The following is a 26,165-nucleotide window of genomic DNA, read 5'->3' on the forward strand; positions in this document are numbered from 1 at the left end:
ATTTTTGGGGTCAGAGATTTGTCATTTTATGCTGAGTGTCGATGTATTCAGTATTAATTCCTATTTCTACTCCAGTAAATATCCCATTTTTTGTACCATATATTTCAATTGATTAACACAAATAAAAGGAATATTTGATGAATTGTAAATGAAGGAAGCAAAGTTTTACCTGGTGAATAATTAGAACATTGAAATTATTAAGAAATTAGTTTATTATAGGCGATGAAAAATCTGTAGACGTCCGCCAGGTGTGGGAGCCCGTGAGACAGCATCAGCCCATCCGCGCTCTGTGAGGGTCCGGGCGGTACTGAGGTGAGGGCCAAGGTGTTCCCCCGCCAACACCGACACACTCCCACCCAAGGTAGGTAGATACCTACCTTGCTCCCACCTTCCCAAAATTACACCAATTCGTAATTTTGGATGAGTTTTATGACCGCTATTTTGAAGATGTTGATCCTGTACAATATTAATTTAGTGTATATATTAATGATCAGGTAAAACAAGAGCTGTATTGAGGTGCAGTAAGAGGTACTTCATCAGTCTTTAACTATACTTTCCGTCGCGAAATTTTAATCATGCCAAATGATGACGTCACGGCAGTAAGCACGTGTGCAGGGGCAACAGGTGAACTGGGCATCAGTGGGCACCCTGCAGTGATCGTCGCCAGGCGCAATTCGCCAGACTGGTGGAATAATTTATTTCCAAACTTGGAACAGGTGAGATATAAACCAGTTTCTTCTGAGAAACAAAAGTTTTATATCGCAAATTTACGTTAATAATGTAGGATATGTGTATAATGGTATATAAACACCGTCTCGTGAAGACACTCGTCATATACTGAGGACAGATGTACAGTACATTGTAATGTTGCTATTATAAAGATGTGTTTCTGTGGGCAGGGTGGAGTGGTCGGCCCGGGCACACGCTGTCCTCGTCCACAAACTTGAGCATCAAAGTCAACAGTTAAGTGAGAGAGAAGAGCGAGCTTCAGCCGACGTGTAGCGCCACCTGACTTATAAAGATAAATAACAAGAAATTAAATGCTTGAGGAGATAACATGGAAGAAATTATCTGATGGAGTTAATTAAATTGCAAACATTTGTCAGTAGATGTTAATGTTGTCAGAGGTGATCCGAGCACAGGCAGGGAAGATGGCGGAGCATGGCGGCCTCCAGCGGCGAAGACTCGACCATGAGCGTCCACACTGTTCCTCCAGCAGCGCAGCCTCGGAGGAGAAGTATGGTCTGCGTCCCAGAACTATCATCAAGAGGCTACAGCAAGAAAGAGTTCGTCAGGAGGTTCCCAAGAGGGCGGCGAGGCCCAAGTCGAGGCCGGCGCCGCTGTCCAAGTATCGGAGGAAGACTGCCAATGCCCGAGAACGTCACCGAATGAAGGAAATAAACAACGCGTTCGAATCTCTTCGTAAAGTTCTTCCTGACGTCATGGAAGTTGAGGCAGCTTCGTCTTCCCTGACCAAGATCACGACCCTCCGCCTCGCTGTCAACTACATCAGGACCCTGTCTCACCTGCTGGAGGGCGGCGGTGTCTCCTCTTTAGAGAACTCCCTCTTAGAGAACTCCCTGCAGCAGTCCCTGCAATGTTCTTTAGAGAACTCCCTGCAGCAGTCCCTGCAATGTTCTTTAGAGAACTCCCTGCAGTGTTCTTTAGAGAACTTCCTGCAGTGTTCTTTAGAGAACTCCCTACAGCGTTCCTTCTGCAGGACGACACCTCCACCAGACAACACCGTCACCGCCTTCCACTACCAGTATTCGACGCCGCCCCTGAGCCAGCATTTCCTCCCTGAGGCGCCTCATTTTTCGAGTTATTACTCCACCTCCAGTCACAACTCAGTCACCAGCTCGCCCTCCACAATGCGAGGATCACTCGGCAGTGCCAGCGACCCCGAGAACCTCCTCTCCGACGACTCGGGTCTGTTGGAGGACAACCTCGATGTCTTCCATGACATCCCCACCTTGAGTGTTGCTGATCCCCTCGACGTCCTCCTGGGAGCTGAGAGGGACGCCCTTGTCTTCACCACCGAGCTGTGTAACTAACACAGATTCTCACTTACCTGAGACTGAAAAAGTCAACGAAGTTATACAGCAGCAGTGAAAAGTTGTGTAGAATGTAGATCTTGACCTCAGTATATAAGGAGACTGTACTCTGAGGAACAGTGTCCCTAATACTGAGTTATGTGTACTGTACGTGTATCTGTCATGTATGGAGGTGTGTAAGTGTGTGTACCTAGTCAAGGGAAAGGTTTGTGTTTACGTGTTGGCAGACAGCAAGAGGCAAGAGTGTTGTGCGACAGACTATTGTACTCACAGTTAAGTAAAATCTGCCCGACAGTTTTTCAGACACTTTAACACTCCCTTAAGATAAGAACCGTAGAATACTGTATACATATGACCCGTCAACACAAGCAATGCTAATCTACTGTGCCATGGTGTGTCCTGGTAACGTTTGTCACATGTGTCTGGTAACGTTTGTCATGGTGTCATATTCCTGTTAACGTTTTATATACCATCCCATAGAAAACGTTAATCACAAGGGAACTATTCTATTTAGATGCGCAAAATGTCATCAACTATATACTCAGCTATTCTTACGTGTCAAAACCATAGTTATAAGTCAATATCTTTAATAAATGTACAAAATGTGTTCTTATATTCCGCTCAAATTTTTACTCTATTGTTTTATAATAAATAATTAATGAATATCTATATATATTTTACCTCATAGATGCCCGGTAAGAGGATTGACAGCACACAGTTTAAAGGTACACGTAACATTAAGATTCCTCCCTCGAGTCTCCCTGCAGCGTTCAGTGTTATCTCTAGTCCTTGGGCTGTTGCGGTGTGTTCAATAGTCTTAATTCAACTCGAGAGAGAGACATCTCGATCTTATTTGAGAGAGAAAGACACAGACAGACAGATATCTTGATCTTATAAGAGAGAGAGAGAGAGAGAGAGACGCGTAGATCTTCTTATGTTTACAAAAAGTCGTTCTAATATACCAGAAGCAGCTTAACTTGTCCCCCTGGCGGCCATGCTCTGAGAACACATCAGAATTATTGTGGGATTATAACGTAAACATCTATTTTGGTTTGAACATTGCTGTATCTTATGAGGCTTCACAATAATACAACTATCTGATTACTTTTTTGTTTAACTCGATCTGTTGCGGTGGTAAGATACACAAATATTTTCCAAGGTTCCGGAATAGTCAGACGAGTGTTGTATTTATTGCTTAACCTTTAGGGCACTGAAGCACTTGGGAACGATCCAATGTTTTTTTGTAAGATCTAAACCTAACCAGGTCTTTCATCAAAGGATTCAGAACCTAAATAGTAGCATAGATTGTCACACTGAGGTCCTGACGACGCTGAAACAGTTAGGTACGATTTACTGCTATTTATAGGGTTTAAACCTACCTAGGTCATTCATCAAAGGATTCAGAACCTAAGAAATAGCATTGAACACCACACCGAGGTACTGACAACTAACAACAACATCCTCGCTGCTACCAACTTTACGATATTTATACTTCTATTAATCTGCTAATCCTGACGCTAAGGATTTACGAATCAATAAGTCGCTGATCCTGACTCAGGGGATTTATGAATCAATAAATCGCTAACACCTGAAGCTAACAGAGACAAACTACCGATTTACCAACAGATCAAACATACTCTCGCTCTCCTCCAGCCCCTCAAGTGCTCTCAGTATAAGTGAAACCGGTGAGTGTCTTGACATCCCACTTATATTCGACGCCACAATGTAGGACTATATAGCTATGGTTAATAATAATCTCTCATTACTTGGCCAATATCTCCTTCTAAATCAATATAGATGTAATTCCTTTATACCTTTCAACCTCTTCTTGTTGCCATTGTTAATCATACCAGAAATATATGATAAATTACTCAATAACACCAGGCTGTTAATGGTGTCAGTCCCACAGCTGCCACACCTACCTGGCCTCACATAGATGACGCCCCACAAATTCTTGACCTCACATAGATAGTGCTAGCCAGATGTTGACAGTATCCAGGTAATTTTTATTCACATCTGTACATTGATTATGACTTTGTGTTGATGTGTCATTGTGTGTACCCTCTTTATCTGTGCCTGTACCTGTATCATAAGTGTTGATTCTGATCCATGGAATTAAAGTAGTAGTAGTAGTAGTAGTGGCGGCGAAGGTGTAGCTGTTGGGGGAGGCTGGAGGCCACGTGAAGTAGTAGTAGTAGTGTCATGGTCACGTTGACTGTTAGTCTGTTGTAACTAATGACTCTTATTAAACTCCACGACCGCAAAACATGAGAGGGTAGCTGTGTTCGCTATCCCCTAGAAGAGACGTGTTTTTCCCATTCGATGTTTACAGTCATGATCCCTCCCAGTAAGTCCCAGTAAGTCACTGCGTTGTTATACCATTCTCTCCTGACAAGCTCAATCTTGAATTACTCTGTGTAAATCAACTTTAGTAATTCGCCAGACCTTTGTCAACTGAGGGTCATCCTTGAATGTGTAACAGTTAGTTTGTTTGTAATTCCTGTCATTGCGTGAGTAGCAATCGCTGGCAACTCAGGAGTATATATACCATGGGACCGGGCAGAGAGAGCGTCCCGTGATGTCTGTTCTCCCGTTTGTCCCCAGGTATGTGACAGTGTTCTCTAGCCATTCAGTTTGATTTAGTCAATATAGTGAATTATCAGTGTTCATGCTTTAACAGTTGAATTGTCATTCACCCAGTGTAAGAAGTAATATAACGTAAATGTCGCTGTCGTTTCCAGGCGAGAGATTTGTTGTGATTGTGTTGTCATCATGCTTCCCAGTCCCTTGCCTCCGTCCCGTGACGTCTGCTCTCCCGTTTGTCCCCAGATCCAATTTGTGGTTCTCGGATCACCCCACGATAGCCCCGGAGCCTGTAGATTCCCAGCAAGGAGCAATATATCGACGATGTCGTTGATTCAACATGATTGAAACGGCAGGTCCACCTCGTGGGCCGAGGGCCCCAGACCCGCCTCGTGTAACCGACCACAACAGCAGTCGTCAGTTGTTAGAGGCGCCAGTGCTATACCCTGGGACATGCCTTGGAGTTATGGTTCACAGTGTGGTTGTATGTGTTTGTTAATAATTACCCCATGTTGGGTAGTGGACCCATGTCGGTGTTTGTATCAGTATTAACGTGTTGGTAGTGCATCTCCTATGCACTACCAACAGTCTGTGAGGTATCATATGCCAGTTGGTCTTATAACTGGATGTAATGAGAAGTACCTAGTAATGTGGGAGAAGTAAAGTTGTCCACTTGGGACTATGAGTAAGTTTTGTAACTGTAATGTAATGTACCACTAGAAGATGTGGGTGAAGTAGAAGTACCCACTTGGAGTGGCAGTAAAGTAATCTGCAAGGAGTTGCCAGGTAACTATGTAATGTAATGTGACACCAGTAAGGGTGTGCACGGTAAGAGTGTAATATCTGAGTAATTGCTGTTGAGTAAATAAGAAAATAAGGAATTAAGTAAATAAGAAATACGGAGTCTGCAATAAGCCCAGGAGTTGAGCCTGGTAGTTATATGTTAATAATATATCTTTTTCCCTTTGATTTCATATTAATAAACTTGTTCTTTGAGTATTTTAGGAGTATTCATTTCTCCCACAGTAGTCACCTTTATTTCCGTCCAAGTGACCCTGATATCAGAATTCACTACCCATGTGCCCTAGACCCTCGTCCATGCTACCAAAAAAAAAACATGTGAAGGAACTAAGTAAGAGTAAGAACTAAGACAAGAGAAGTAAGAGTAAAAGATAAGGCAGAGAATGAGTAGAGAGAAACAGCCCCCTGTTACATTGGGGCAGCTGGTGGCAAATTGTTAATCCCCCCTTACAGTAGTAGTGTAGTAGTGCTGCCAGATCAGTGAGTATCAGTGTACGTCAGTGAGTATTAGTGGAGTGAGTCAGTCGTGTTACGTCAGTGAGTATTAGTGGAGTGAGTCAGTCGTGTTACGTCAGTGAGTATTAGTGGAGTGAGTCAGTCGTGTTAGACTATTTGCTGTTATGATATACTCTGTGTGTGTTTTCCCAGAGTGTTTCATCTCGTTCATAAATAATGTCTGGCCGGTGTTCAGGTGTACAACCCTCTAGGTAACACACAATTAAGGATTATTACGAATCTGAACACCTGTAGCTATCATATGTAAGCAGGTACCATCTCTCGCAGTCAACACACCCACACAATGCCCAGCCAGAGTCTCAGTAATCTTTAATGCCCAGTAGTACTCAACACAACACACTATTTACCGATTGATTTCGATCTGAGGTAACATTGATCACCGCAATCGAGACCATGTTACCTGCCCTTCGCTCTGATTTATGAACTGTCGAGTGCTGGGTGCAGGAGAAGCCAGACTTGAATCCTCGCTCGTAAACTTCTCGCTAATGTTAGTCAAACACTTATGGTGACGATATATTGTTCTTATGGTACTCTACACTTACCAGACATTGTTGTGGCGCTGTACACTTACCAGACATTGTTGTGGCGCTGTACACTTACCAGACATTGTTGTGGCGCTGTACACTTACCCAGACATTGTTGTGGCGCTGTACACTTACCCAGACATTGTTGTGGCGCTGTACACTTACCCAGACGTTGTTGTGGCACTGTACACTTACCCAGACATTGCTTGCAAGCGTCCACTTACCCGCAGATACTGCCGTGGCGCGGCACATCGCACGCGACATTACGCGCCGCATACCGGCCCATATTGCCGTAAGCCGTACACTTACCCAGACATTGCTGTGGCGCTGCACACTTCACTCCAGATATCGTCGCGCCGTCCACTTACCCAGACATTGTTGTGGCGCCGTGATGTCTACTGTATATTGCCGTGGCGCTAAAATACCTTCACCGGCATTGTTGTGGTGCCGTCCACTTCACCCAGACATTGTTGTGGCGCTGCACACTTGCAAGTGACATTGTTGTGGCGCTGTCCACTTACCAGACATTGTTGTGGCGCTGTACACTTACCCAGACATTGTTGTGGCGCTGCACACTTACCTCCAGACATTGTTGTGGCGCTGTCCACTTACCAGACGTTGTTGTGGCGCTGCACACTTACAGACGTGTTGTGGCGCTGCACCTTACCCAGACGTTGTTGTGGCGCTGTCCACTTACCCAGACGCCATTGCTGCACACTTCCAGACATGTTGCGTGGCGCTGTACACTTACCAGACATTGTTGTGGCGCTGTACACTTGCCCAGACATTGTTGTGGCGCTGTACACTTGCCCAGACATTGTTGTGGCGCTGTACACTTACCCAGACGTTGTTGTGGCGGCGTCAATACTCTTTATAACTACATCTAGATCACTCTCTTTCACTGGCTCACCTTAACGCGTCTTATAACCAACATGGACACTTTCTCCTCGTTACTTTATCAGTTCGAGGAAAGTATTCGTGTAACATCAGTAGAGACAAGACTCAGGTGTATAAACCACAGGTGTACTAATTGGCACACGGTGACAGTATCATACAGGTGTTACTTTACCACAGGAAGGTTAGGTTATTATAGCTTAAACCTGAAACCATAATTGGGTAGTGGTAAGGCCTCTGAACACTCTGCTCTGCCCACCTAACTCAGACCCGCCTCTGGTGTACAACTTGAAACAATCACTAAATTGTCTTTACCTGACGTGTACATTTGTAATGGTATCATAGCCAGTACCATTGTTTTGATTTATGGTGGTGGTCATTACCTGGAGGGCTGTGTCTCCTTCCCTTTCCCCCTCCCTCCCTCTCCCTCCCTGCACCTCCCTCCATCCCTCTCCCTCCCTCCCTCCCAGAGTAATAAATTGAGCATAAACTACTGCACCCATGGGCCCTACAGGCCTGGCGCTCCAAGGGGCCATCCCAGGGGTGGTGGACACCCCAGGAACCCTCCCAGGTGCCGCGTCGCCCCCAGGGTGCCCCCCAGTGACGACGGAGACCCCAGTGGCCCTCGCAACATCAGCGGCATCCTCAGGCGCATTCTCAGGAGCGACGGCACCCTGACTGGAGCAGCGGAGCCTGCAGGGACCTACCCAGGGGCAGCGCAGTGCAAGATCTTATAATTCCTTCTAGTTTATTAGCATTATTCACCTTCTTCTCATAATGACCCAAGGATTGGATTTCGTTGTTAACAAACTGTACTGTACACACCCAGTAGTCTCAGGTTGTTTACACATTTGGTCTCAGTTGATGATGTTTCGTTGTCGTGTTGGGACGTGTGGTGCGCCTCCTTACTGTACAGTAGGTACGACCAAGATACATCCTCTGTATTGTATCCTCTTCACCACTGATCGGCTCGTTAGGCTCTTGGCCACTCGGTCAAAATCCACATCATGACCTCATCTTCCGAAATGCAAGGCAGGGGCGGATCCGGTGGGGGTTCTGGGGTCCGGATCCTCTCTTTTATCAGAAAATTGCAATACATTTTCTTTAATGCAGTATTGTACTCAAGCGTTTTTGTACAGTAAAAAGTAATTACTATTGATCTTAGAATATTTCCTAATATCAAGTGCACATGGCTTCAAAATGCCCATGATATTGGTCAGATTAAAAAAATATATAAATCTTGGGGGGCTTACAGCGCCCCCAGCTTGGTGGGCTCGTTGTGCTCATGTTCCCCCACCCGTAATAAATTTGGTGTCAAAGCTTCACACACAACAGGGTCATCACAGGGTGTAAAATCCTTCATATGGATGACCTTTGTCCATTGATCCTGACTATCCTTGTCTTTTGGGAAGCGGAATACAGAGGTATACTGTAGTTTGAGTTGCGGCCTTTCCGTGGCACCTGCAATAAAGTAGTGTTGTCACATACTCGCAGGGCATATAAAGAGCAGTGCAGTGTGGTAGTCTGGGTGAAAAAGAGAAGATAGTTAGCTACAGTACAAGGAACCATTGATAAAATTCCTCCTATTTTACTCAAATATGCAAGATGTGCTGAAAACTTTATAGAGAGCTTTTAGCAGACCACCCAATCAGTCTGGAGAAGTACACCTTTTCACATATCCGTTGAGACATTGTCACATAACTATTTGACAAATTTCATAACCGAATGACAGAACACATATCGAATGACAATCTAAAATAACTGTTGGTGGTATGTCATTCTCCAGTTGTTACATTCTCAAACTATATGTAGACTGTCGGTTTATTGTTCACGTCTGTCAACTTCAAAACTTATGTCAATCACTTCCGTTAGCATGAAGGAACAGTTATTTTAGATTGTCATTCGATATGTGTTCTGTCATTCGGTTAAGAAAGTTGTCAAATAGTTATGTGACAATGTCTCAACGGATATGTGAAAAGGTGTACTGTACTTGGTTCATCATGATACATCTGTGGGGTACGGGTTATTTGGTTCACACTCAGGATGGGATGGAGAAAGGAAACTCACAATGTGCTCTCTGTATACATATTGTATTGGATGTACAGTGCAACTTGGTGCTGGGAAGTGGCAGCGTGGTTACAAGCGTGATGTAGAGAGAGCTGGTTGGTGAGGATGCTCAGAGGAGGACCAGCTTGTGGGTCGCCATGCTCGCCGGCGGGAGCGAGGGCCGCCAGGCAGCGGCGGAGGAGGTGGTGTTGCTTGCTGCGGCTGTAGCTAGAAGAAGGGAGAGGTCACCACGAGGTCAGGTCTTTTATAGCGGAGGTAGGCGTGGGTAGATAGTTGACCTCCGCGATGTATGGCGGCGCTGGTTGACCCAGACCACGAGGCACACACTGGGGAATTCGCGGGGTCGGCTATTCAGCGACAAACAGCGTTTGTAGGGGGACAAACCCACTACAGTACTCTCCCCTTCCCTCCAGGCGGTGTAGGAGACTTGTTGTCTGCAGGGTTGCATGGCACATGTGAGGCAGAACGGGTGGTGCATGCCACATGTGAGCCATAACGGCGAGGGCGTGGATGAGCCGGCCGCTAGAGGAGACAACTGTCTAGATACACAATATCTGTGGGAGTAGAGAGGGAGAAAAAGGGTGTGTGGAGGCGATGAATGTTGTGCTTCCCTCACGGCAGGTACAGAGTCGTCAGATGCGCCTGTTGGGGTGTGTGGGCCTGGGTCAGGAGCAGGGGATGCGTCAGCAGAAGCGGATGAGGGCTCGTGATAGCAGCAGGGTGCAGAACAGTAGCAGGGAGTACCTGAGGGAGAAAAGAGGGGTGTGTGGGTCCGCACTCAGGCGCATAGGCCGCGTCGGGAGCAGGGGCTGCATCAGGAGGAGCGGCAGGGGGTACTACTGGGCCGGGGGCGGCGTCTGAGGCAGGACGGGTGTGTTGGGGTCCGTAGGACGTGGTGCTTGGGGCAGGAAGAGGAGCGGCTGTCTGCTTAGAGTAGCAGAGCTGCTCTAGGGTGTCTAACCTGCGGTGTAGAGACAGTAGCTGTAGAGCCGATGAGAGCTGCTTCTGTGTGGATAAGCCAGTCTTCCATGTTGCTTGAAGACTGGGAGAGTGATCAGTTTCTCCTCCATCCTGTGTGAGTGCGTCACTCCGGGGGTCACCATTTGTGGGGTATGTTATGTTTGGGTTCACACTCTGGATGGGATGGAGAAAGGAAACTCACAATGTGCTCACTGTATACATATTGTATTGGATGCCATGGAAACAGCTGACAGTTTATCATCAGCCTTACACCATGCAGCTCTGTAAGTCAAGTACCTTTCCTTTTACCAACATTCAAAGTGTGAATCAATCAAGAGAATAAAAGTATCTTTTTGTCATGGTCTTATCAGCGAGTGAAATAATGTACTCGGAGCCGGCCTAGTAAATCTAAGTGGTTAATTACCCATGTTGACAAACTCCCCCCTTACAGAATTACTTTTATACCATGCAAACTGTAAGTCAGTGTATGGATCAGTTCCAAATAAAAGTAGGTGCAATTATCTGCCCGTATTTGTGATCCCAATCTTATTATAGTGATTGGTTATGACAAAGTATAATCAATAACTTAGATGGATGTTGGAAATTAATGGAATTCATTAAATCATAATTTATCAAGTATATAACACATTCAATGTCAGAAGTGGAGTGTAATACTATGTAGTGATACACCATAATGTCCTGGGTGAGTAACCAGTGTTAAGGTACCTGGAACTCTACAGTAAGAAAAACGTATTCTTGCATTCTTCTGTAACACAAAGTAGCCTTGTTAGCTATCAAAGTAAAAGTTATTCTCATAATGACAAAACCATTCAATAATGGCTGAGGAAATGCTAGCTGTAAGACTAGTAATAAAGTGATATTTAAATTGTTCAACTCGTATACAAGACCCCACTGGAGTATTATATTCAGACATGATAACCACACTGCACAGTATATTGAGTATTAATGTTATAATGATTACGGTAAAGCTCTCATATTGAGAGTGTTAAATATCAGACTTTATTTATTGTTATATATTTTTCTTCCTTCCTAGGCTTTGTATTTCTCTAACTTGGCCTCCTCCACCAGGGAGACTCTTCTGTTTCTTGACTAGTTAGCTGGGAGAAATTGATGGAAATACAGCTCCTGTAACAAGCAAAATATTATATTTGCTATAAAGAACTTGGGCGAAGGTAGGTTAGTTTTATTGTGTTTGGTGAATTAAGGTTAAAGGTGATATAAGAGAAAATTGCTGTCTGTGATGTTTCCTGAGAGTGACCGGGAGAAATATTATTGACGTCAAATGATTTGTAAATTATTTTTACTCCATTAGAGGATAATTTTTGTTTTAATTTTTTTTATATACTTGAAGGTTTTGGTATATACATATTTTAAGCAAGAACTTCCAGAGTCTCGTAAAATGTAACAAAAATGAAAGTGAAGCAAAAATGCATTTGTTTTATGACGTCATCGGTGTTATCCGTCTGAGGCCCAGGAAGTTATTAGCAGCAGATGTTTACATTGGGAGGTTTACATCTCTTGACCTGTGGTTATTGTTTTACTTACTGATGATGGAAGGTGTTGGTTCAGAAGTCAGCCACAAGATAAGGGTGAGTAAGACCTTTCTGGAACTAGACCTGATAATTAAGGACTGTAGGAATTAAAATAGTCTATAAATCGATGACGTGTTGAGTGGGTCCAGACCTTTAACTCTTCACTACAGGGACGCCACTAGTGTTTGATCGTTTAACGCCACACGACTTTGTTTAATTAATAGAGGACCCCATGCACAAGGGGTTAAGACCAGGTGTTACCTCTGGGGGCCAAGACCTGATACACTGTTACCTCTGGAGGCCAAGACCTGATACACTGTCACCTCTGGAGGCCAAGACCTGATACACTGTTACCTCTGGGGGCCAAGACCTGATACACTGTTACCTCTGGGGGCCAAGACCTGATACACTGTTACCTCTGGGCTAAGTTATTCTTGCTCAAAATAAGACTTAGGGTTCATCTTATTTATATTAAATCATAGTATAATATGTAATAATAATATTCACTGGAAGTGTTCATGTGTTTATAAAGAACTACGATGCTGATGATGGGAAATGGCCTTATTAATGTGTATCACTAAACTAATAATACTATTACTAAAACTTTAAACCATAATGTTATTTGTCCTATTTTAGGGTTATTATTATTATTATTATTATTATTATGCTGTTGTTTCTCAGTGAGTTTGAGGTAGAATAAGTATTTGCTTTACTCTTGAGATAAAAAATCAGTTTTCTTTAATAGATATTTTTTGTTAGGCAGCTGGTAAACCTGAACCTTCTTCTATAGCTATGACAGGTAATGGAAATACTGTACAGTACTGTATTATGGTTTTAACAGTATAACAAATTAGGAACAAATCAAGCTACTTTGTCAATCACTGCTAGAGAACCCAATACCATACAGTAGAACCTCATTAAATTGTGAAGGTGGCTCCCAGAATTACCGTGAAATAGTGAATCACGATATGATGGTCATTGTATTTCAATAGTAAATATAGATAACGGAACGGAAGCCCACAAAATACAGTACTACTATACACTAGAAAACACGTTTAAGGTGATGGGCTCACACCCCTGATGGCACCGCTTCCCCCGTGGCCGAGATCAAATCTTTTAGATATGTATTTATCGTATTGCTTTTCTAAGAAACATTAAAAAATAAATTATTCTGTTGTTACACTCAAGAGGATGCTAAACAGTTGATTACAACATACAGAATACCTTTCATATGAGATTCACTTCCGTTAATTTCTTTTTCAGTCTGCCATAAAGGCAAAGCTGGTGGAGCTGGGAACTTATGTTGGTAAGCTGACGGATCAGTGTGTTTTGTTTAATAATAAACTAAAATGGCTCTTTATTTTCTCTTTTTTTTTATACTTTTTCCATGATTCAAAACTTCTTCTCATCTTTAGCCCATTCTCCTCTGTATATTGGTTATATATCACTATCTTATTTATGTGTGGCACTGTTCATGACCTGATATAATAACATGATCTGTCTTTGTTCAGATGAAGAGTTGCCAGACTACATCATGGTGCTGGTGGCAAACAAGAAGACCAAAGACCAGATGGATGATGACTTGAGTCTGTTTTTGGGCCACAACACAGAGCGTTTTACCTCCTGGCTACACCATGTCTTACAGAAGTTAAATGCCGCTGCACTCCTACAAGGTTGGTATTGTATAATCATCATCATCTATCACTGTGCTTTAGTCCTTTATGAAGATACTTAAGCAACTGTGAGGCTCGTACACTTGATCTAGTCTAAGTATAATAATAAGGTTTTAGTATTAATCACTATAATGCCACGCGGCGTTATTACGCGAAACCGTTTATCTCATTGGCAGTTACATCAACACAGCAACAGCCAGAAGAACCAAAGAAAAAGGATATTGAAGAGGAGAAGAGGAGAGAGAGAGAAGATGAGAAGAAACGGGAGAGGGACGAGGAGAAGAAACGGGAAAAGGCAGAAGAGATGAAACGGATGAGAGATGAGGAAAAGAGGAAGGTGAAGGAGAAAGAGAAAACAGACAAGAAAAGAAAATCAAGTGAGAGAAAAGTTGAAAGGAAGGAAAAGAAAGTGAAAAAATCAACCGAGTCGCCAGATTCCCAAGACAAAGCAGCCAAGGAGAGGAAAGCTGCCAATGAACCAGTGAAACAAGTCAAGGTCAAAGATTCCGCGGTAAAGGAAAAGGAAAGCAAGGAGAGAGTTCGAACACACTCGTCCACCAGGGAGGAACCAACCTCCACAGACAAGGTGTCGTCGTCAGTAGCAGCGGTCGCAGCACCCGAAACGGCTTCGACTAATCCGGAAAAAAATCCTCGGAAGCTGAAGTCACACGTCAGGGGGAAAGTGTCTTGTGCCGAGATATTTCGGGCAGAAGCAATGGGTGGCGGAGAACAGCTGAAAGAGGAGGAGGAAGAAGACATTGTGGAAGACATGTTGGTTCTAAGGGCGGATGTCGGTGAGTATTACTGTATTTACCAGTGACCAGGAAGAAAGGAAAGTTAAAATTTGGGTTAGGTTAAGTGAGGTGATTTTTTTTCACTGATTTTCTTCCTGGATCTCTATATCTCTATTTAGCTGCCATCGCCCACCCTAAGGATAAGATGTAGAAATGTTGTGTGAGTGCGTGCTTCATTTCCTAGGTACAGCCTTGCCATTGTACTTTGAACCCTATAGAATGAAGCTTAATACACCAGTCTATTAAAAGTGCAGGTTCCTTCACAATAAGTTAGCTACAAAGTGGTTTAGAACATTATATTACCATCTAGCTCTCTGGTAAACAAAGAATATTAATTTTGCTCATAATTTCAGACCCTTAAAGTTAACAGCACACACTTACCACTTTTTCATATGCATTTTTTTTCAGATGAATTGGGTCTTGAACTGGAGGAAGAACCAGTACCTAAGAAAATCAAATTGGAACAGAGACAGAAAATCACTGCTCCCAGAATTGAGGGTCGAGTGGAAGTGAAGACTGAGGCAAAAATAGACTCCAAGGTTGAAACTAAACAGAAAATAAAATGTAAACCAGATTCCGGCCCGGCTCGTGTGTCCGCCAAAGAAAGATTAGGAGCGGCTGTGTTTCCTAAGTCCGAACAGCCAAGAGACAAGGTATAGTACAATATTTTGTGGTGTTTTGAACTAGTTTAGTCATGAGGAGGAAGAGTACGATGTTATATTGGTGTAGGAGGAAGAGGAAGATTATATAAAGTGTATTAGAAGTGAAAAAATTAATGGCTGACTATATTATCATTACACAATCTCATTTGTTTTATGTTGCTGTTTCATGATACATGTATATGGTACTGGTGTATAAATTATAGGAATATTGATGTGTTATATGGAAGCTTTTAAATCAATTGCATGTTCTCTCTGATCGTCTTCATATTAAAGTTAAATGTATTCGTGATTCCAGATCAGTTTTATTTATTTATTTATTTTTAAATTTTAAACCTTGAAAGTTTGAGTTAATACTACATATTTAATATTTATTTTTTGTTCAGCCCTCCATATTGGACCGCCTCGGTAGTGCCCCATCAAGTGGAAGGCGTGTGATCAACCTGCGAGAAGAATCAAGTTTTCCCCCTCGCCCAGAGTCTAGCAGTAGTAGCAGCAATACAGGCATGGCTCGGGCAGTGTCTAGTGCCATATCTTCTGCTCATAGATCTGTGTGTGCGTTGCCTTCCTCTTCAAGCTCAACAGGCAAAAAATTAGAGGTTGGTTAGCTAGACAGACTCTGGTATCCATGGAGCTGACTGATACAACTGAATAAAGTTTGTTTTATGTTTTTAATGTAATCTTTAATACGTTGGATTTCAAATTTTCACATTAATGCAATTTCTCGTAGGCACGTGTGAGACCTCTCATGTCCAAACAAGTTGAATCTAGTCATGAAGGATCGGGCCGGGAAGCGTCTACAAGAGATGGGGCTCAGAGTCGAGAAGAGTCGTCCAGAGAGAGTTTTAGTCGATCCGTCTCAGGTCGTGTCGTTTCAGCTGTTGGAGCCGTGTTGAGGAGACCGCATAGTCAGGTACACTAAACTTATTCCTGTTTTTATTTGTGGTTTTAGGACCTAGTTAAAAAACATAGAATTCTGAATACTTTAGCTACATTAACTGTATTAAAGTAGTGAGAGGGCAGGAAATTTAAAATGCCATACATTAAAGCCTTCTAAAGTTATTACAGAACTTTGGTGTGGTGGGGGTGGTGTGGTGATGTGTGGTGTGGTGATGTGGTGTGATGTGTGGTGATGTGGTGTGATGTGTGGTGATGTGGTGTGATGTGTGGTGATGTGGTGTGATGTGTGTGTGGCAGGTTTCTCTGTTAAAACAAATCAAAAGAAACAATAAGAGTATGACACAGTAGGTAAAATAAATTCATGTAGCTGCCTAGATAGTTAAGTTTCATCATTAGTTATGTTTGTTTACATATTATTAATCCGACAAATATTATTGTTTTATCTTATTTGATTTAATATAATGATTGATTGTAGTAATTACAACCCTGGCAACACAACAGCTTAGGTCATGTCACCAATTATCTAAAATAATGTTTTCTCAGGTGAACTCTGACGAGGAGGAGTATGACCCTAAGAAACCTCAACTAAGTGGCATGGCAAGTAAGGTGGAGGTAAGGTGGAGACTAATTATTGGTCTATTTCAGTGGATTAAATTAACCCATTTATTGCCAGGGCACCGGTTGTCAGGTGAGTAATACAGTACAGTATAGTCAGAGGAGATGAGGACGTCTGAGTTTTTTATGACACAACAGCACAAAATTCTTACTCTACATCAGTGGTGATATATCTGTAGTGTTAATAATGTATCTTGTCCAAATAATGGCTCTTGTATTATTTCATGTTTTGGAATCACATTTATGTTTAGAAGTTGGTCTGTCATTTAGCGTAATCATTAATTTTATGTCTTAACTTGCTGTTGTAGGTCACCCCACGGCCGAGACGTCCTGGAGCCATACAGGCCAACACTGCTCTCATTCTACGAGCAATGGCTGATGCCCACAAATCAGTCAACAGGCCGTGTCGACGCTCAGCGGATAAACCAGAGGTGCCCCAGAAGAAACAGAAGGTAAAGTTAACAGCAGCAATTATCAGTACAGTGAAATGCTTCCTGTATTATGAGATGACTTGACCAAACTGAGGCATGTGAACTAACCTAACCTATCCTAATGATAAACTTTTTTTTTCTATAAATAGCCTTACATTTCTAGAGACTATTGACATTATGTTTACAGGATCCAGACTTGAACATAGATCCTGGGATAAAAAATAAATAAAAATAAAAATTCTACTACACATTACCTTAAAACTCTCTTGATGTACAGTAACAATCCGAACAGTTAAAGAAATTCATAAACAAATCAAACTTTACAATATAGAAAGAATTTACAACTGACTACCATGCAGTTTTAAGTCTAGGTCATTAGGGGGGGATATCTACTTTAACTAACTCTCTATATACTGCTAACCTTATCCAGTACTGTAATGGTATACTGGATAATGTAGGGCACATTTTAGACGCTGTTCACACGGCATCGCTCTCAAGTTGACTGACTCCTCCTTGCCCATGATAACATGTCCCAACATATCATACATACATCATCACTAAGTTTAACTCCTCTGCAGGGTAAACTGTATACACGAAGTTACAGAGAGAGAGAACAGGCCCGCCAGAAAGACATCCCCCCTCAGGAAGAAGCTCCTCCCACAGAAGATGAAGTCAGGATACGTAAGATAGCCATCACTGTACCTAATGCTACACGGAAGGAGAGCGAGAAGCAGCTGAAGGAAGAGAAAAAGGACAAAGAAGTTCCAGTGATGCCAGATATAATAAGTACAACTGAAGTCATAGAGAAAGATGAAGTCATAGAAAGTAGCAGTATTGTTGCTCAGGAGGAAGAGGAGTATGGGCCAGCTCTTCCAGGTAAGGAATCTTCTCTCTCGTTGACACATCAGGTGATCCATTTACCTCTAGTAATACAATGCATATACTGTAGACGAGTTACATTGACATAAATTGACATCACATATTGCAGTCAGGTCATGCATGAACCCTGTTTGTGTTAGTCAAATTCCTCTACACCTTTGCCCAATAAAGTTCTAAGTGCCATTGTGGGCTGCTCCTCCAAGACCCATTTTCCCAGGCAACTCACCCCAGAAGGAATTAATAGGTGAATGGGTACTAAAAACATGTTCTCTTGAGGTGGTTTGCACAAGGGAGATGAATACCAGAAGAGGTGTAGAGAGGTACTATAACTGGTGCACTGAGGAGAGGTGAGGCGAAGGAAAGGTGAAATAATCTTTTGACTGCTTTCCCTTTTACTTTATAATACAGGTACAGTATAAAAAAAAGTAATTATACTGAAAGATTAAAATTATTAACAATGGAATAACATTTATTTGTATTTTCAGATAATGGATATGGTTTAGAAGAAGTGGAGGAGGTGGAGGAGGAGGTGGTAGATGAAGGCATTGAAGAAGATCAACCCAATTTGCCCACTGTCTCCCAGCACCACAAACTTCACGCTGGTCCTGGGTATGACGACAAGTTGTGCTAGAAATGGGAACTGTATAGAGTGACAGTCTGTAATGCTAAACAAACCCAAAGTTAACTGATGTAGTTAGTTAGATGGAGGTGTCACATCTAACTAACCCTCAATATAATGAACTTTTCCCTCTATATACAGTAGTTCGTTAGATGAAGGTGTCATATTGTTCTGACCCTCTATATAATGAAATTTTCTATGTACAGTATAGTCTTTTAAATAGAGGCTTCACTGTATGGTTAGTGGTTTTTTACATGTGTACTACTGTATGTATATATATATATATATGTCGTCTTTCACAGAGTGGAGAACACCAAGTTTATTGTGACGCTGGAGGGTGTTGATACAGGTGTCTTCTCTGTCAAAGATGACCTCAGATCACGTCTAGGATCCCCACCTGCACCCACAGATAGTCTAGAGGTCGTGGAGGTATGTACTGTATAGTGCACTGATCCTTGTTACTGTCTCCTCTTAACTATTTACGGTACTTGACATCTGTTAACTTATTTCATAAGACTTAATTGTTGTAATAATTAAACTAAAATATTTTTTTATTTGTATAGTACCAGTATCACTTTTTTTTATTATGAAGCTTTTTTGTATGGTGTAAGAGAGTAATACTTTATCAGTACAGTAATGTCTCTTTTAGCCAGACTCCCTCAAACCCGGAACTCTCCGATAGCCGGAATTTAAATTTTTTCGGAAAATCCTTCCCAGAGCCAGAATTTTCCAGAAAATTCCAGCTTTCAGAACAATTTTCCAAGAGGTACATTTTCCGTAAAATTACGAGAAATTTGCCCGATACGTACCTGGAAAATTCCAGGGATGGGGGAGTTTTTCTGACTTTGAAAGAGTCGTCTCATTACTCGGAAATCTCTCATTCCCGGAAGAGCTCTGCACTGATTGTTCCGGCTAATGGAGATATCACTGTACTTTACTTTGATGCAGGTCTAGTTGTGTAAGGTATTAGGACTAAAGTGAAATTGCCAGAAATAATTACAATTGTTTTATTATTAGCACCAAAAAATAATATAGTTAGTAAAGGTGCATGTATATACTGGACCATGATGAGGCCTTGTGATTGATTTTTTTTAAAGGGATAAACCAGAAATGGGAACTTGTTGTGGAAGGGAAGTATTAAACCAAAACACAACTGTGATAGCTGAGAGAGTGGGTGTGTGTGTGCGTGCGTGCGTGCATGTATATATCTATGTGTGCGTATGTGCAAGTGCACTCATTAGTGTAGTGATATACAGTTGACCTTTTAAGTAATATCCTGACTTTATTTCTTTGTCTCATCAGGAATATATTGAAGAGGTGGAGGAGCTGGAAGAAGAGGAAGAAGAGACCACCATTGAAATTTGCCGCGAGACAATACAACCGGTTGTCGGACACAGTGCAGGTGTTAAATCTCGCCTCAAGGGTGTGGCCTCTGTTATGTCAGGTCTGCCAGATGGTATTACTCATATGTTTCTCCTTATCATAAATGCCATTCCATTATTCAGAACACCAACAGAGGACATATTATTTGTGTCCATTCAGTGAAGAGATAGACAAATTCTTTTCCTTATAGATCTGTCTTTCTGTCATTTCTCTGTCAAACAAATATAATAATCACATATCTTCCTCACTTCTGGTCTGTCTACTCTCAAACCTAATCTATATATATCTTGGTCTATATACATCTTGATCTATATACATTCAGGTCAAATACTTCAGTCATTTTGTCACTTGTTGCCTCTCACTGATTTAATGGATGGCTCTTATGTTTATTTGTATACTGTACTGTAGTCTGATGTCAATTTAGTGAGTGTGTCTCATTCTAGGTGTCTTGGTGCCTAATCTGATGCACATAGGTATCCCTTACAATATGGATGGGTTAAGTTCCTGAAATATCACTCATTAAGTGAAATTTTGTGTCACGAATAACAGAACATATGGGAAAAATAGGGTTCTGTTCCTCAATAATGAGAAAGCCCGAATATCGTACCCCCAAAAAACAAGAAGTTTGTTCACGAACAACAAATAAAACATACATAACTAATGATAAATAGTACAGAACTACTGTGATTTACTCCCTAACACATTAGAAACATTAATAAAATACAGTCTAGATTAAAATATGCAGCTAAAACCGTGAAGGAAAAGCTAATTGAAAGTCGTATATGGGGGGGGCGAAGCTTTCATTAAAGGAAAAAAGAGGTGATAATTTAGGAAATTCTTATAAACGAATTTTCGTATTTCGAACGTTCATACTGTATAGCGAGGAATACTTGTATATACTGTGCTCATAAGTCATAACTTTTGAGTTTGTTATCATTCCACCATTTGTTGTAGAATATTCATGTATTGTTATCATTATTAATTTCTTAAAGATAAAGCGTTATTTGTATTCAATTCACAGGTAGTAATAAAGAGCGATGTAGATTCTGGCCGTTGTGCAAAGCTGGAGAGTCATGCCCCTATCATCACCCTACAGTTCAGTGCAAGTAAGTGCCTTTTTTCTGTTCTTTATAGGAGATCTAATTTTATGGATTGTGTTACATTATGGTGTTAATTGTATGTCCATTTAATATTTGGTTTTCATTCAGTAACTTTGATTTTCTTTTTTTCTTTTATGGGTGTTGCTTGTAGGAAGATGCAGGTTGGGTTAGTATCATGGAACTATTTTCATTATTTTGTGAATTGTTTCCATAAATAAAGTATTAAGTTCCCTAACATTCTTTACTTACTATGTCCAGTCAATAGTTTAAGAGGTTTATTTATTCATGTGTGTATGTGTGAGAGAAAGAGTATTTACTGTATACAGAAAGAGAGTATTGATGTGATGTAGTGTTGCTCTTGAATCAACAAAAAGTAGAGATATTGAGAATGTGTTAATATTGTAATACACTTAAGAGTTAGAAGAGATACTACTACTGTACTTAATGTTATGATTTATTGTTTTAGGTCTTTTCCTACATGCAAGTTTGGTGATAAATGCCTGTACGTTCACCCTAATTGTTTGTTTGATGGAGCTTGTACCCGCATGGGCTGCCCATACACCCATGCCAGTTCTCGAAACTTGGCTCTTGCATCAGGTGAGTTACCTTCTTAGCCTACAAAAGTTATTTATGTAAAAAAAATAGTTAAAGGGTTATTTTTAAGGTATTTCTATCAGTTTAGTTAAATGGTTTCCAGTTGTAATGATCATTGCTAATGTTTACTAGTACTGTATTGTATAGACAGACTAGTGATAGAAATGTTAAAAAATTAATATTACAGAAACCTGGTCTCCTTCCCATGGGCACTAACCCCTTGTATTGTGTCACATACTGTAACTCTAGTGTTAAATAGACGTCTTTATTAATACAAGTGAATATTTATATATTTAACAGCTGTGGTGACTCAGAAGCACAAGATTGTTGCTCAAGCCCGACCATCAAAAATCAAGTGCAAATTCTTCCCTAAGTGCACTAACATGGCATGCCCCTTCTTACACCCAAAGGTAAGATAGTTTATGGTCATGCTTCTAATGTCCTTTTTTTTTTTCCACAGCCAGATGGGGAGGTAGGCAGGACAGGTTTCTCAGACAGGATATTCTAATTAAACCTAAAAGAAACATCATCATCATCATCTATCCCCAGCCATAAAAAACAAGGATTTCTCAAGCTCACTGTATCTTTTTGTATTTATTTCACCTTTATAATCATTGTCATCCATTAACTTTGGACCCCATCGTTTATTTGGGTTTCATCTGTTAGACTCTGTGTTACTCTTAGGAGAAAACAAGTTGTATATCATTTATTTTGGATGTATTTCAAATTTATTTGTTCCAGGGTTGTAGGCAGACCTATTCTGTTTGGTAAATAGTTAAATATATGCCTCTCATTTTAATAAGAATAATATTTGCAGGCCTGCTACTATGGAGCATCATGTGCACAACCAAACTGTCCCTTCACTCACCCGCCCATACCCAGGGGAGCTAAACTTAAATGGATTGCTCCCAAGGCCACTACAGCACCAGTCTCAACCACTGATGCATCTCTGGATAAAGTTAAGGAAATAGAAAGACAAGATCCAGTCATAATGCAGTAGTATTATACTGTATAGGTTTATTCATATGGGAAACAGTAGCTGTTAATATAATATTCACTTATATTACATTGTATAAAAGTACTTGATGTGCAATCTGCTACAAATGATAACTATTGTGACCTTTTGAATGATAATTTTTCTTACAGCCCTTCTCAAGTACAGTACAGACATCCCTCAATATACGATCAGGATGCATTCCTGAAAACCCGATCATTAAGTGAATGATCGTACAGTATACAGTAATCTCCACGTTAGCTGGAATCCCCAGTCCCTGTAGCTCACCAAAGGCCAGAATTGAAATTGGCCCAGAATTTGGTCCCCGTCATTATATTGTGTCAAAATACTGTACAGGTGCTCCCTTACTTACGACTGCTTGGACTTACGTCCATCGGTACTTACGACCTGCTCTGACCTTACGACCGAGGCAGTCATGACCAAAAATATTTTCAAATGACGCGTGCATTTTCTATACCGAAGCATTTCTGTCCTGGGCGAGAGTGTGGCGGGCGGGCTTGGGTCGCTGCGTGGGTGCACTCACTCAGTGGAGCGCTTAGTTGGTGTTTGGCTATCGTATCCTATACTGATCGCGCTGTGAACTTTCGTTATTATCGTATTTAATTGACTTTATGATGACTGGAAAGCGTAAAAGTGAGAGTGTTGGTGGTGCTCCATAGAAAAGGAGACAAGCAATTACTTTTGAGATGAAAATGAAGATAATAACTCGGCATGAGAATGGAGAAACTGTAGCAACAATCACACGTGACCTAGGTTTCTCACACTCGACCATATCCACTATTCTGAAGGACAAGGAACGTTTTCGTATGTAGTGAAAGGAACAACACCTATAAAGGGAACTATAATTTCAAAGAAAAGACAAGGTCCTATTCATGATATGGAAAAATTATTGGTGATATGGATAGAAAACCAGATACAGAAGCGTGTACCCTTAAGCCTTCTAACATTACAGGCTAAAGCAAGAAGCCTATTCCAAAGCCTGAAGGAGCAGGCAGGAGATGAATGTGATCAAACCTTTACAGCAAGTCATGGGTGGTTTGATAGATTTAGAAAACGCTACAGTCTACTCAATGTTAAGGTGAGTGGAGAGGCAGCTAGTGCCGATGTTGGTGCTGCCGAAGCTTTTAAGGAGGAGTAAGATGAAGTGATTGTGGAAGGGAATTATTTGCCTGAGCAAATATTCAATGTGGATGAGACTGGATTATTGTGGAAGCGCATGCCTGAGCGGACATACATCCACAAAGAGGCGAAAACAATGCCAGGATTCAAGGCATTCAAGGACAGAATTACACTTCTGTTGGGGGGGAAAGTTGCTGGTTTCAAGCTAAAGCCCTTCATGATCTATCATTCAGAGAACCCCAAGATGCACTTGCTTGCTACAAAGAAATTTATAATGAAAAGAAAAAACAAACTGTGCAGTCTGAATTGGACATCTATTTTAAGAAGTACCCCAGTGCTGTCTCCTCATGCTCCAGCAGTGCTTCCTCTTCACTCCCTCAAGATGATCCAGTACCTTCAACCCCGTCGTAAGTCGGGGAGCACCTGTACAGTATTTTGTTTAGGGATCTTTTATTGAAGCAAGTCTTGTATAGAATTTATTCAGGATCATTATGGTACCAAGTTTATTTCTCTTAACACAATTAGAACAGATATATATTGTGAACAACATTATATACATTTTTTGCGGCCGTAAATACATTTGCTCACAGCCTCGAGGAAGATTCTGATAATGGCATGTACATAAGTTGTTTAGTCCTTCCCTGCATAGTAGAGGACTCTGAATGTGTTTCTGTGCATGGCAGCCATTTTGAGATGACAATAAATAGGAAGGTGCACATGGAACCCCTAGGGAGTGATTTTTCATTTGATTTCCTGACATGTGACCATTACACCGAGTAAGACATATCTTATAGATAAAATTGGACGTTTAAAATTGAAATTGTAAAACCAAAGAACGGGGAGTCAAGAGATCATACACTTTTTTGAGGGATAACTGTACTGTATCTTCACACCTCTCATAAATGGTCGTCATTTTAGTTAATATAATTTTGATTATTGTTCCCCTCAATTTACATAAGGAAAGTCAGCATGTGAGATGAAGTTGTCGATATCACAGTCTCTCCTTGATACGTATATCGAATCTCGTCATTGGAAGCTCTTGTTTTTGTCATATTTCTGCCCTTCATTTCCTGTAGATTTATTCTGTTAATTTGTGGGTTAATTTAATGCAGTCATCAAGTTTTGTTTACCTTGATAGCACTGATAATACTGTATAATTAAGCTACTGGTGTGAAGCTGTTTAGTTGTGTTTGGACTGTGACTGATTTATCCTTTCAAATGAGCTGCAGGTATTATCCAGACATGGTACTGCACTGTATAAAGTTTATTATTGTTGTCTCACTCTGAAGCAATGGGTCTTTGTCAAGGATGTGTCTTGCATTGTCTGGATATCTACGGGTCTCTCTGTAGACAAAAATCAGGTTAGCATGATTTGTCTTCTGTTGTAAATTGATCTTCATGGGAATGTATTGGTAAGGTCTCATACAGTATAGAATGTACTGAAGCAATGAGTGACTTTGTGTGATGTTTATTTTGTTACCAGAACACTGTAAATGTTACATTTTATGTTTTATCATACTGGTACATGAAAGGCTGTCTCTAGTACTGAGATCAGGCATTTGAAGGATTGTTAAGGTCAGTCTTTAATTAATAAACCACCATTGGATGTTACGTTCTTCAAGTAAAGCTGAGTTTTGTCTATGTTTAGCTTAATTATTTCATTTTTCTGCCTTTCTAATAGTGTCTTAATCTTGGTTAGCTTCCTCCAAGAGATTACTACTTTATACATTAAAATATCTGTATCAATTAATTTTCTTCCTTTGATGCTGCTTAAGATCACCTTGTTGACATCATTGATACTCCTTAGACTGGATAAGTTCACTCTTCTATCTTTGTCTCCCAGAAGGTGCATTAAGAGTAGTCAGATAGCTAGCTACAAGTTACATTAAGTTTTGCCACCACAATCTATTCCTTGCACTAAGTATTGTACTGTACAGAGAACAACTTGGTGTTTCCCAGTTTTATGAGAATTATGTAGTTCAGTTACCACCACCATCATATTATGTAACCTCTCTTTATTGACTCACTACTCTCTTAAATTGGATATATTCTAGGTTTATTGTCACTTGCTAGATATGGTTTTGTTGACATCATTTGGTTATGGTTTTTTTGACAATTTTGGATCTTGAAAAATAGTCGTGATTCCTCTTTCTCTTGTTTCATGTCAGTAAGGAGGATAGATAGCCATTCTGTTTACTCCTTAAGTGTCTTCATCTCTCCTTGACACATAAACAATTGGAGCCGCTGTCTGTCAGATCCACCAAGGTCTCTTAAACCCTCTCGAACCTGTACAGTATATTTAAGGTAAAAATCAACCAACTTTGCAACTTTTGTCAGACATGATAATGAACAGAGTAGTCATTCATTCCTGTTTCTTACTTGTAGGTCCATTCTTCACTCACACTACCATAAATAAGTTCATCTAAAGGTTC

The 26,165-nt window shown here is 41.1% G+C and overlaps 2 protein-coding genes across 7 annotated transcripts; both read left to right on the plus strand.

The window, feature by feature from the left end:
- Positions 1-906: 906 nt before the first annotated feature.
- Positions 907-2,463, plus strand: LOC121857007 (helix-loop-helix protein delilah-like). Its single transcript, XM_042352811.1, has one exon. It carries the CDS (start codon positions 1,110-1,112, stop codon positions 2,052-2,054), a length of 945 nt encoding a protein of 314 aa, XP_042208745.1. The 5' UTR covers positions 907-1,109; the 3' UTR covers positions 2,055-2,463.
- Positions 2,464-11,897: 9,434 nt separating this feature from the next.
- Positions 11,898-23,222, plus strand: LOC121856983 (zinc finger CCCH domain-containing protein 14-like). Of its 6 annotated transcripts, none has more exons than XM_042352776.1 (18): positions 11,898-12,009; positions 13,216-13,258; positions 13,464-13,625; positions 13,802-14,419; positions 14,828-15,072; positions 15,465-15,677; positions 15,809-15,991; positions 16,522-16,590; positions 16,902-17,045; positions 17,603-17,900; positions 18,389-18,512; positions 18,825-18,951; positions 19,825-19,978; positions 20,927-21,011; positions 21,157-21,171; positions 21,472-21,602; positions 21,900-22,009; positions 22,417-23,222. In XM_042352776.1, the coding sequence occupies exons 1-18, from the start codon at positions 11,968-11,970 to the stop codon at positions 22,597-22,599; spliced, it is 2,946 nt and encodes a 981-aa protein (XP_042208710.1). In that variant the 5' UTR covers positions 11,898-11,967; the 3' UTR covers positions 22,600-23,222. The 6 variants fall into 6 exon arrangements, with proteins under 6 accessions (XP_042208710.1, XP_042208714.1, XP_042208711.1 ...); XM_042352780.1 differs by having other exon boundaries at positions 19,825-19,924; XM_042352777.1 differs by having other exon boundaries at positions 19,825-19,966; positions 22,417-23,221.
- The last annotated feature ends 2,943 nt before the right edge of the window (positions 23,223-26,165 follow it).

The sequence above is a fragment of the Homarus americanus genome, unplaced genomic scaffold (assembly GCF_018991925.1).
Source record: "Homarus americanus isolate GMGI-L3 unplaced genomic scaffold, GMGI_Hamer_2.0 scaffold44060, whole genome shotgun sequence".
Classification (NCBI taxonomy): Eukaryota; Metazoa; Arthropoda; class Malacostraca; order Decapoda; family Nephropidae; genus Homarus; species Homarus americanus.

Coding starts and splice junctions, on each gene's coding strand:
- LOC121856983 (XM_042352776.1), top strand. CDS start 11,968: ATGATGGAAGGTGTTGGTTCAGAAGTCAGCCACAAGATAAGG. Junction 16,591..16,901: donor GCATGGCAAGTAAGGTGGAG/GTAAGGTGGAGA, acceptor TTGCTGTTGTAG/GTCACCCCACGGCCGAGACG. Junction 21,603..21,899: donor AAACTTGGCTCTTGCATCAG/GTGAGTTACCTT, acceptor TATATTTAACAG/CTGTGGTGACTCAGAAGCAC.
- LOC121857007 (XM_042352811.1), top strand. CDS start 1,110: ATGTTAATGTTGTCAGAGGTGATCCGAGCACAGGCAGGGAAGATGGCG.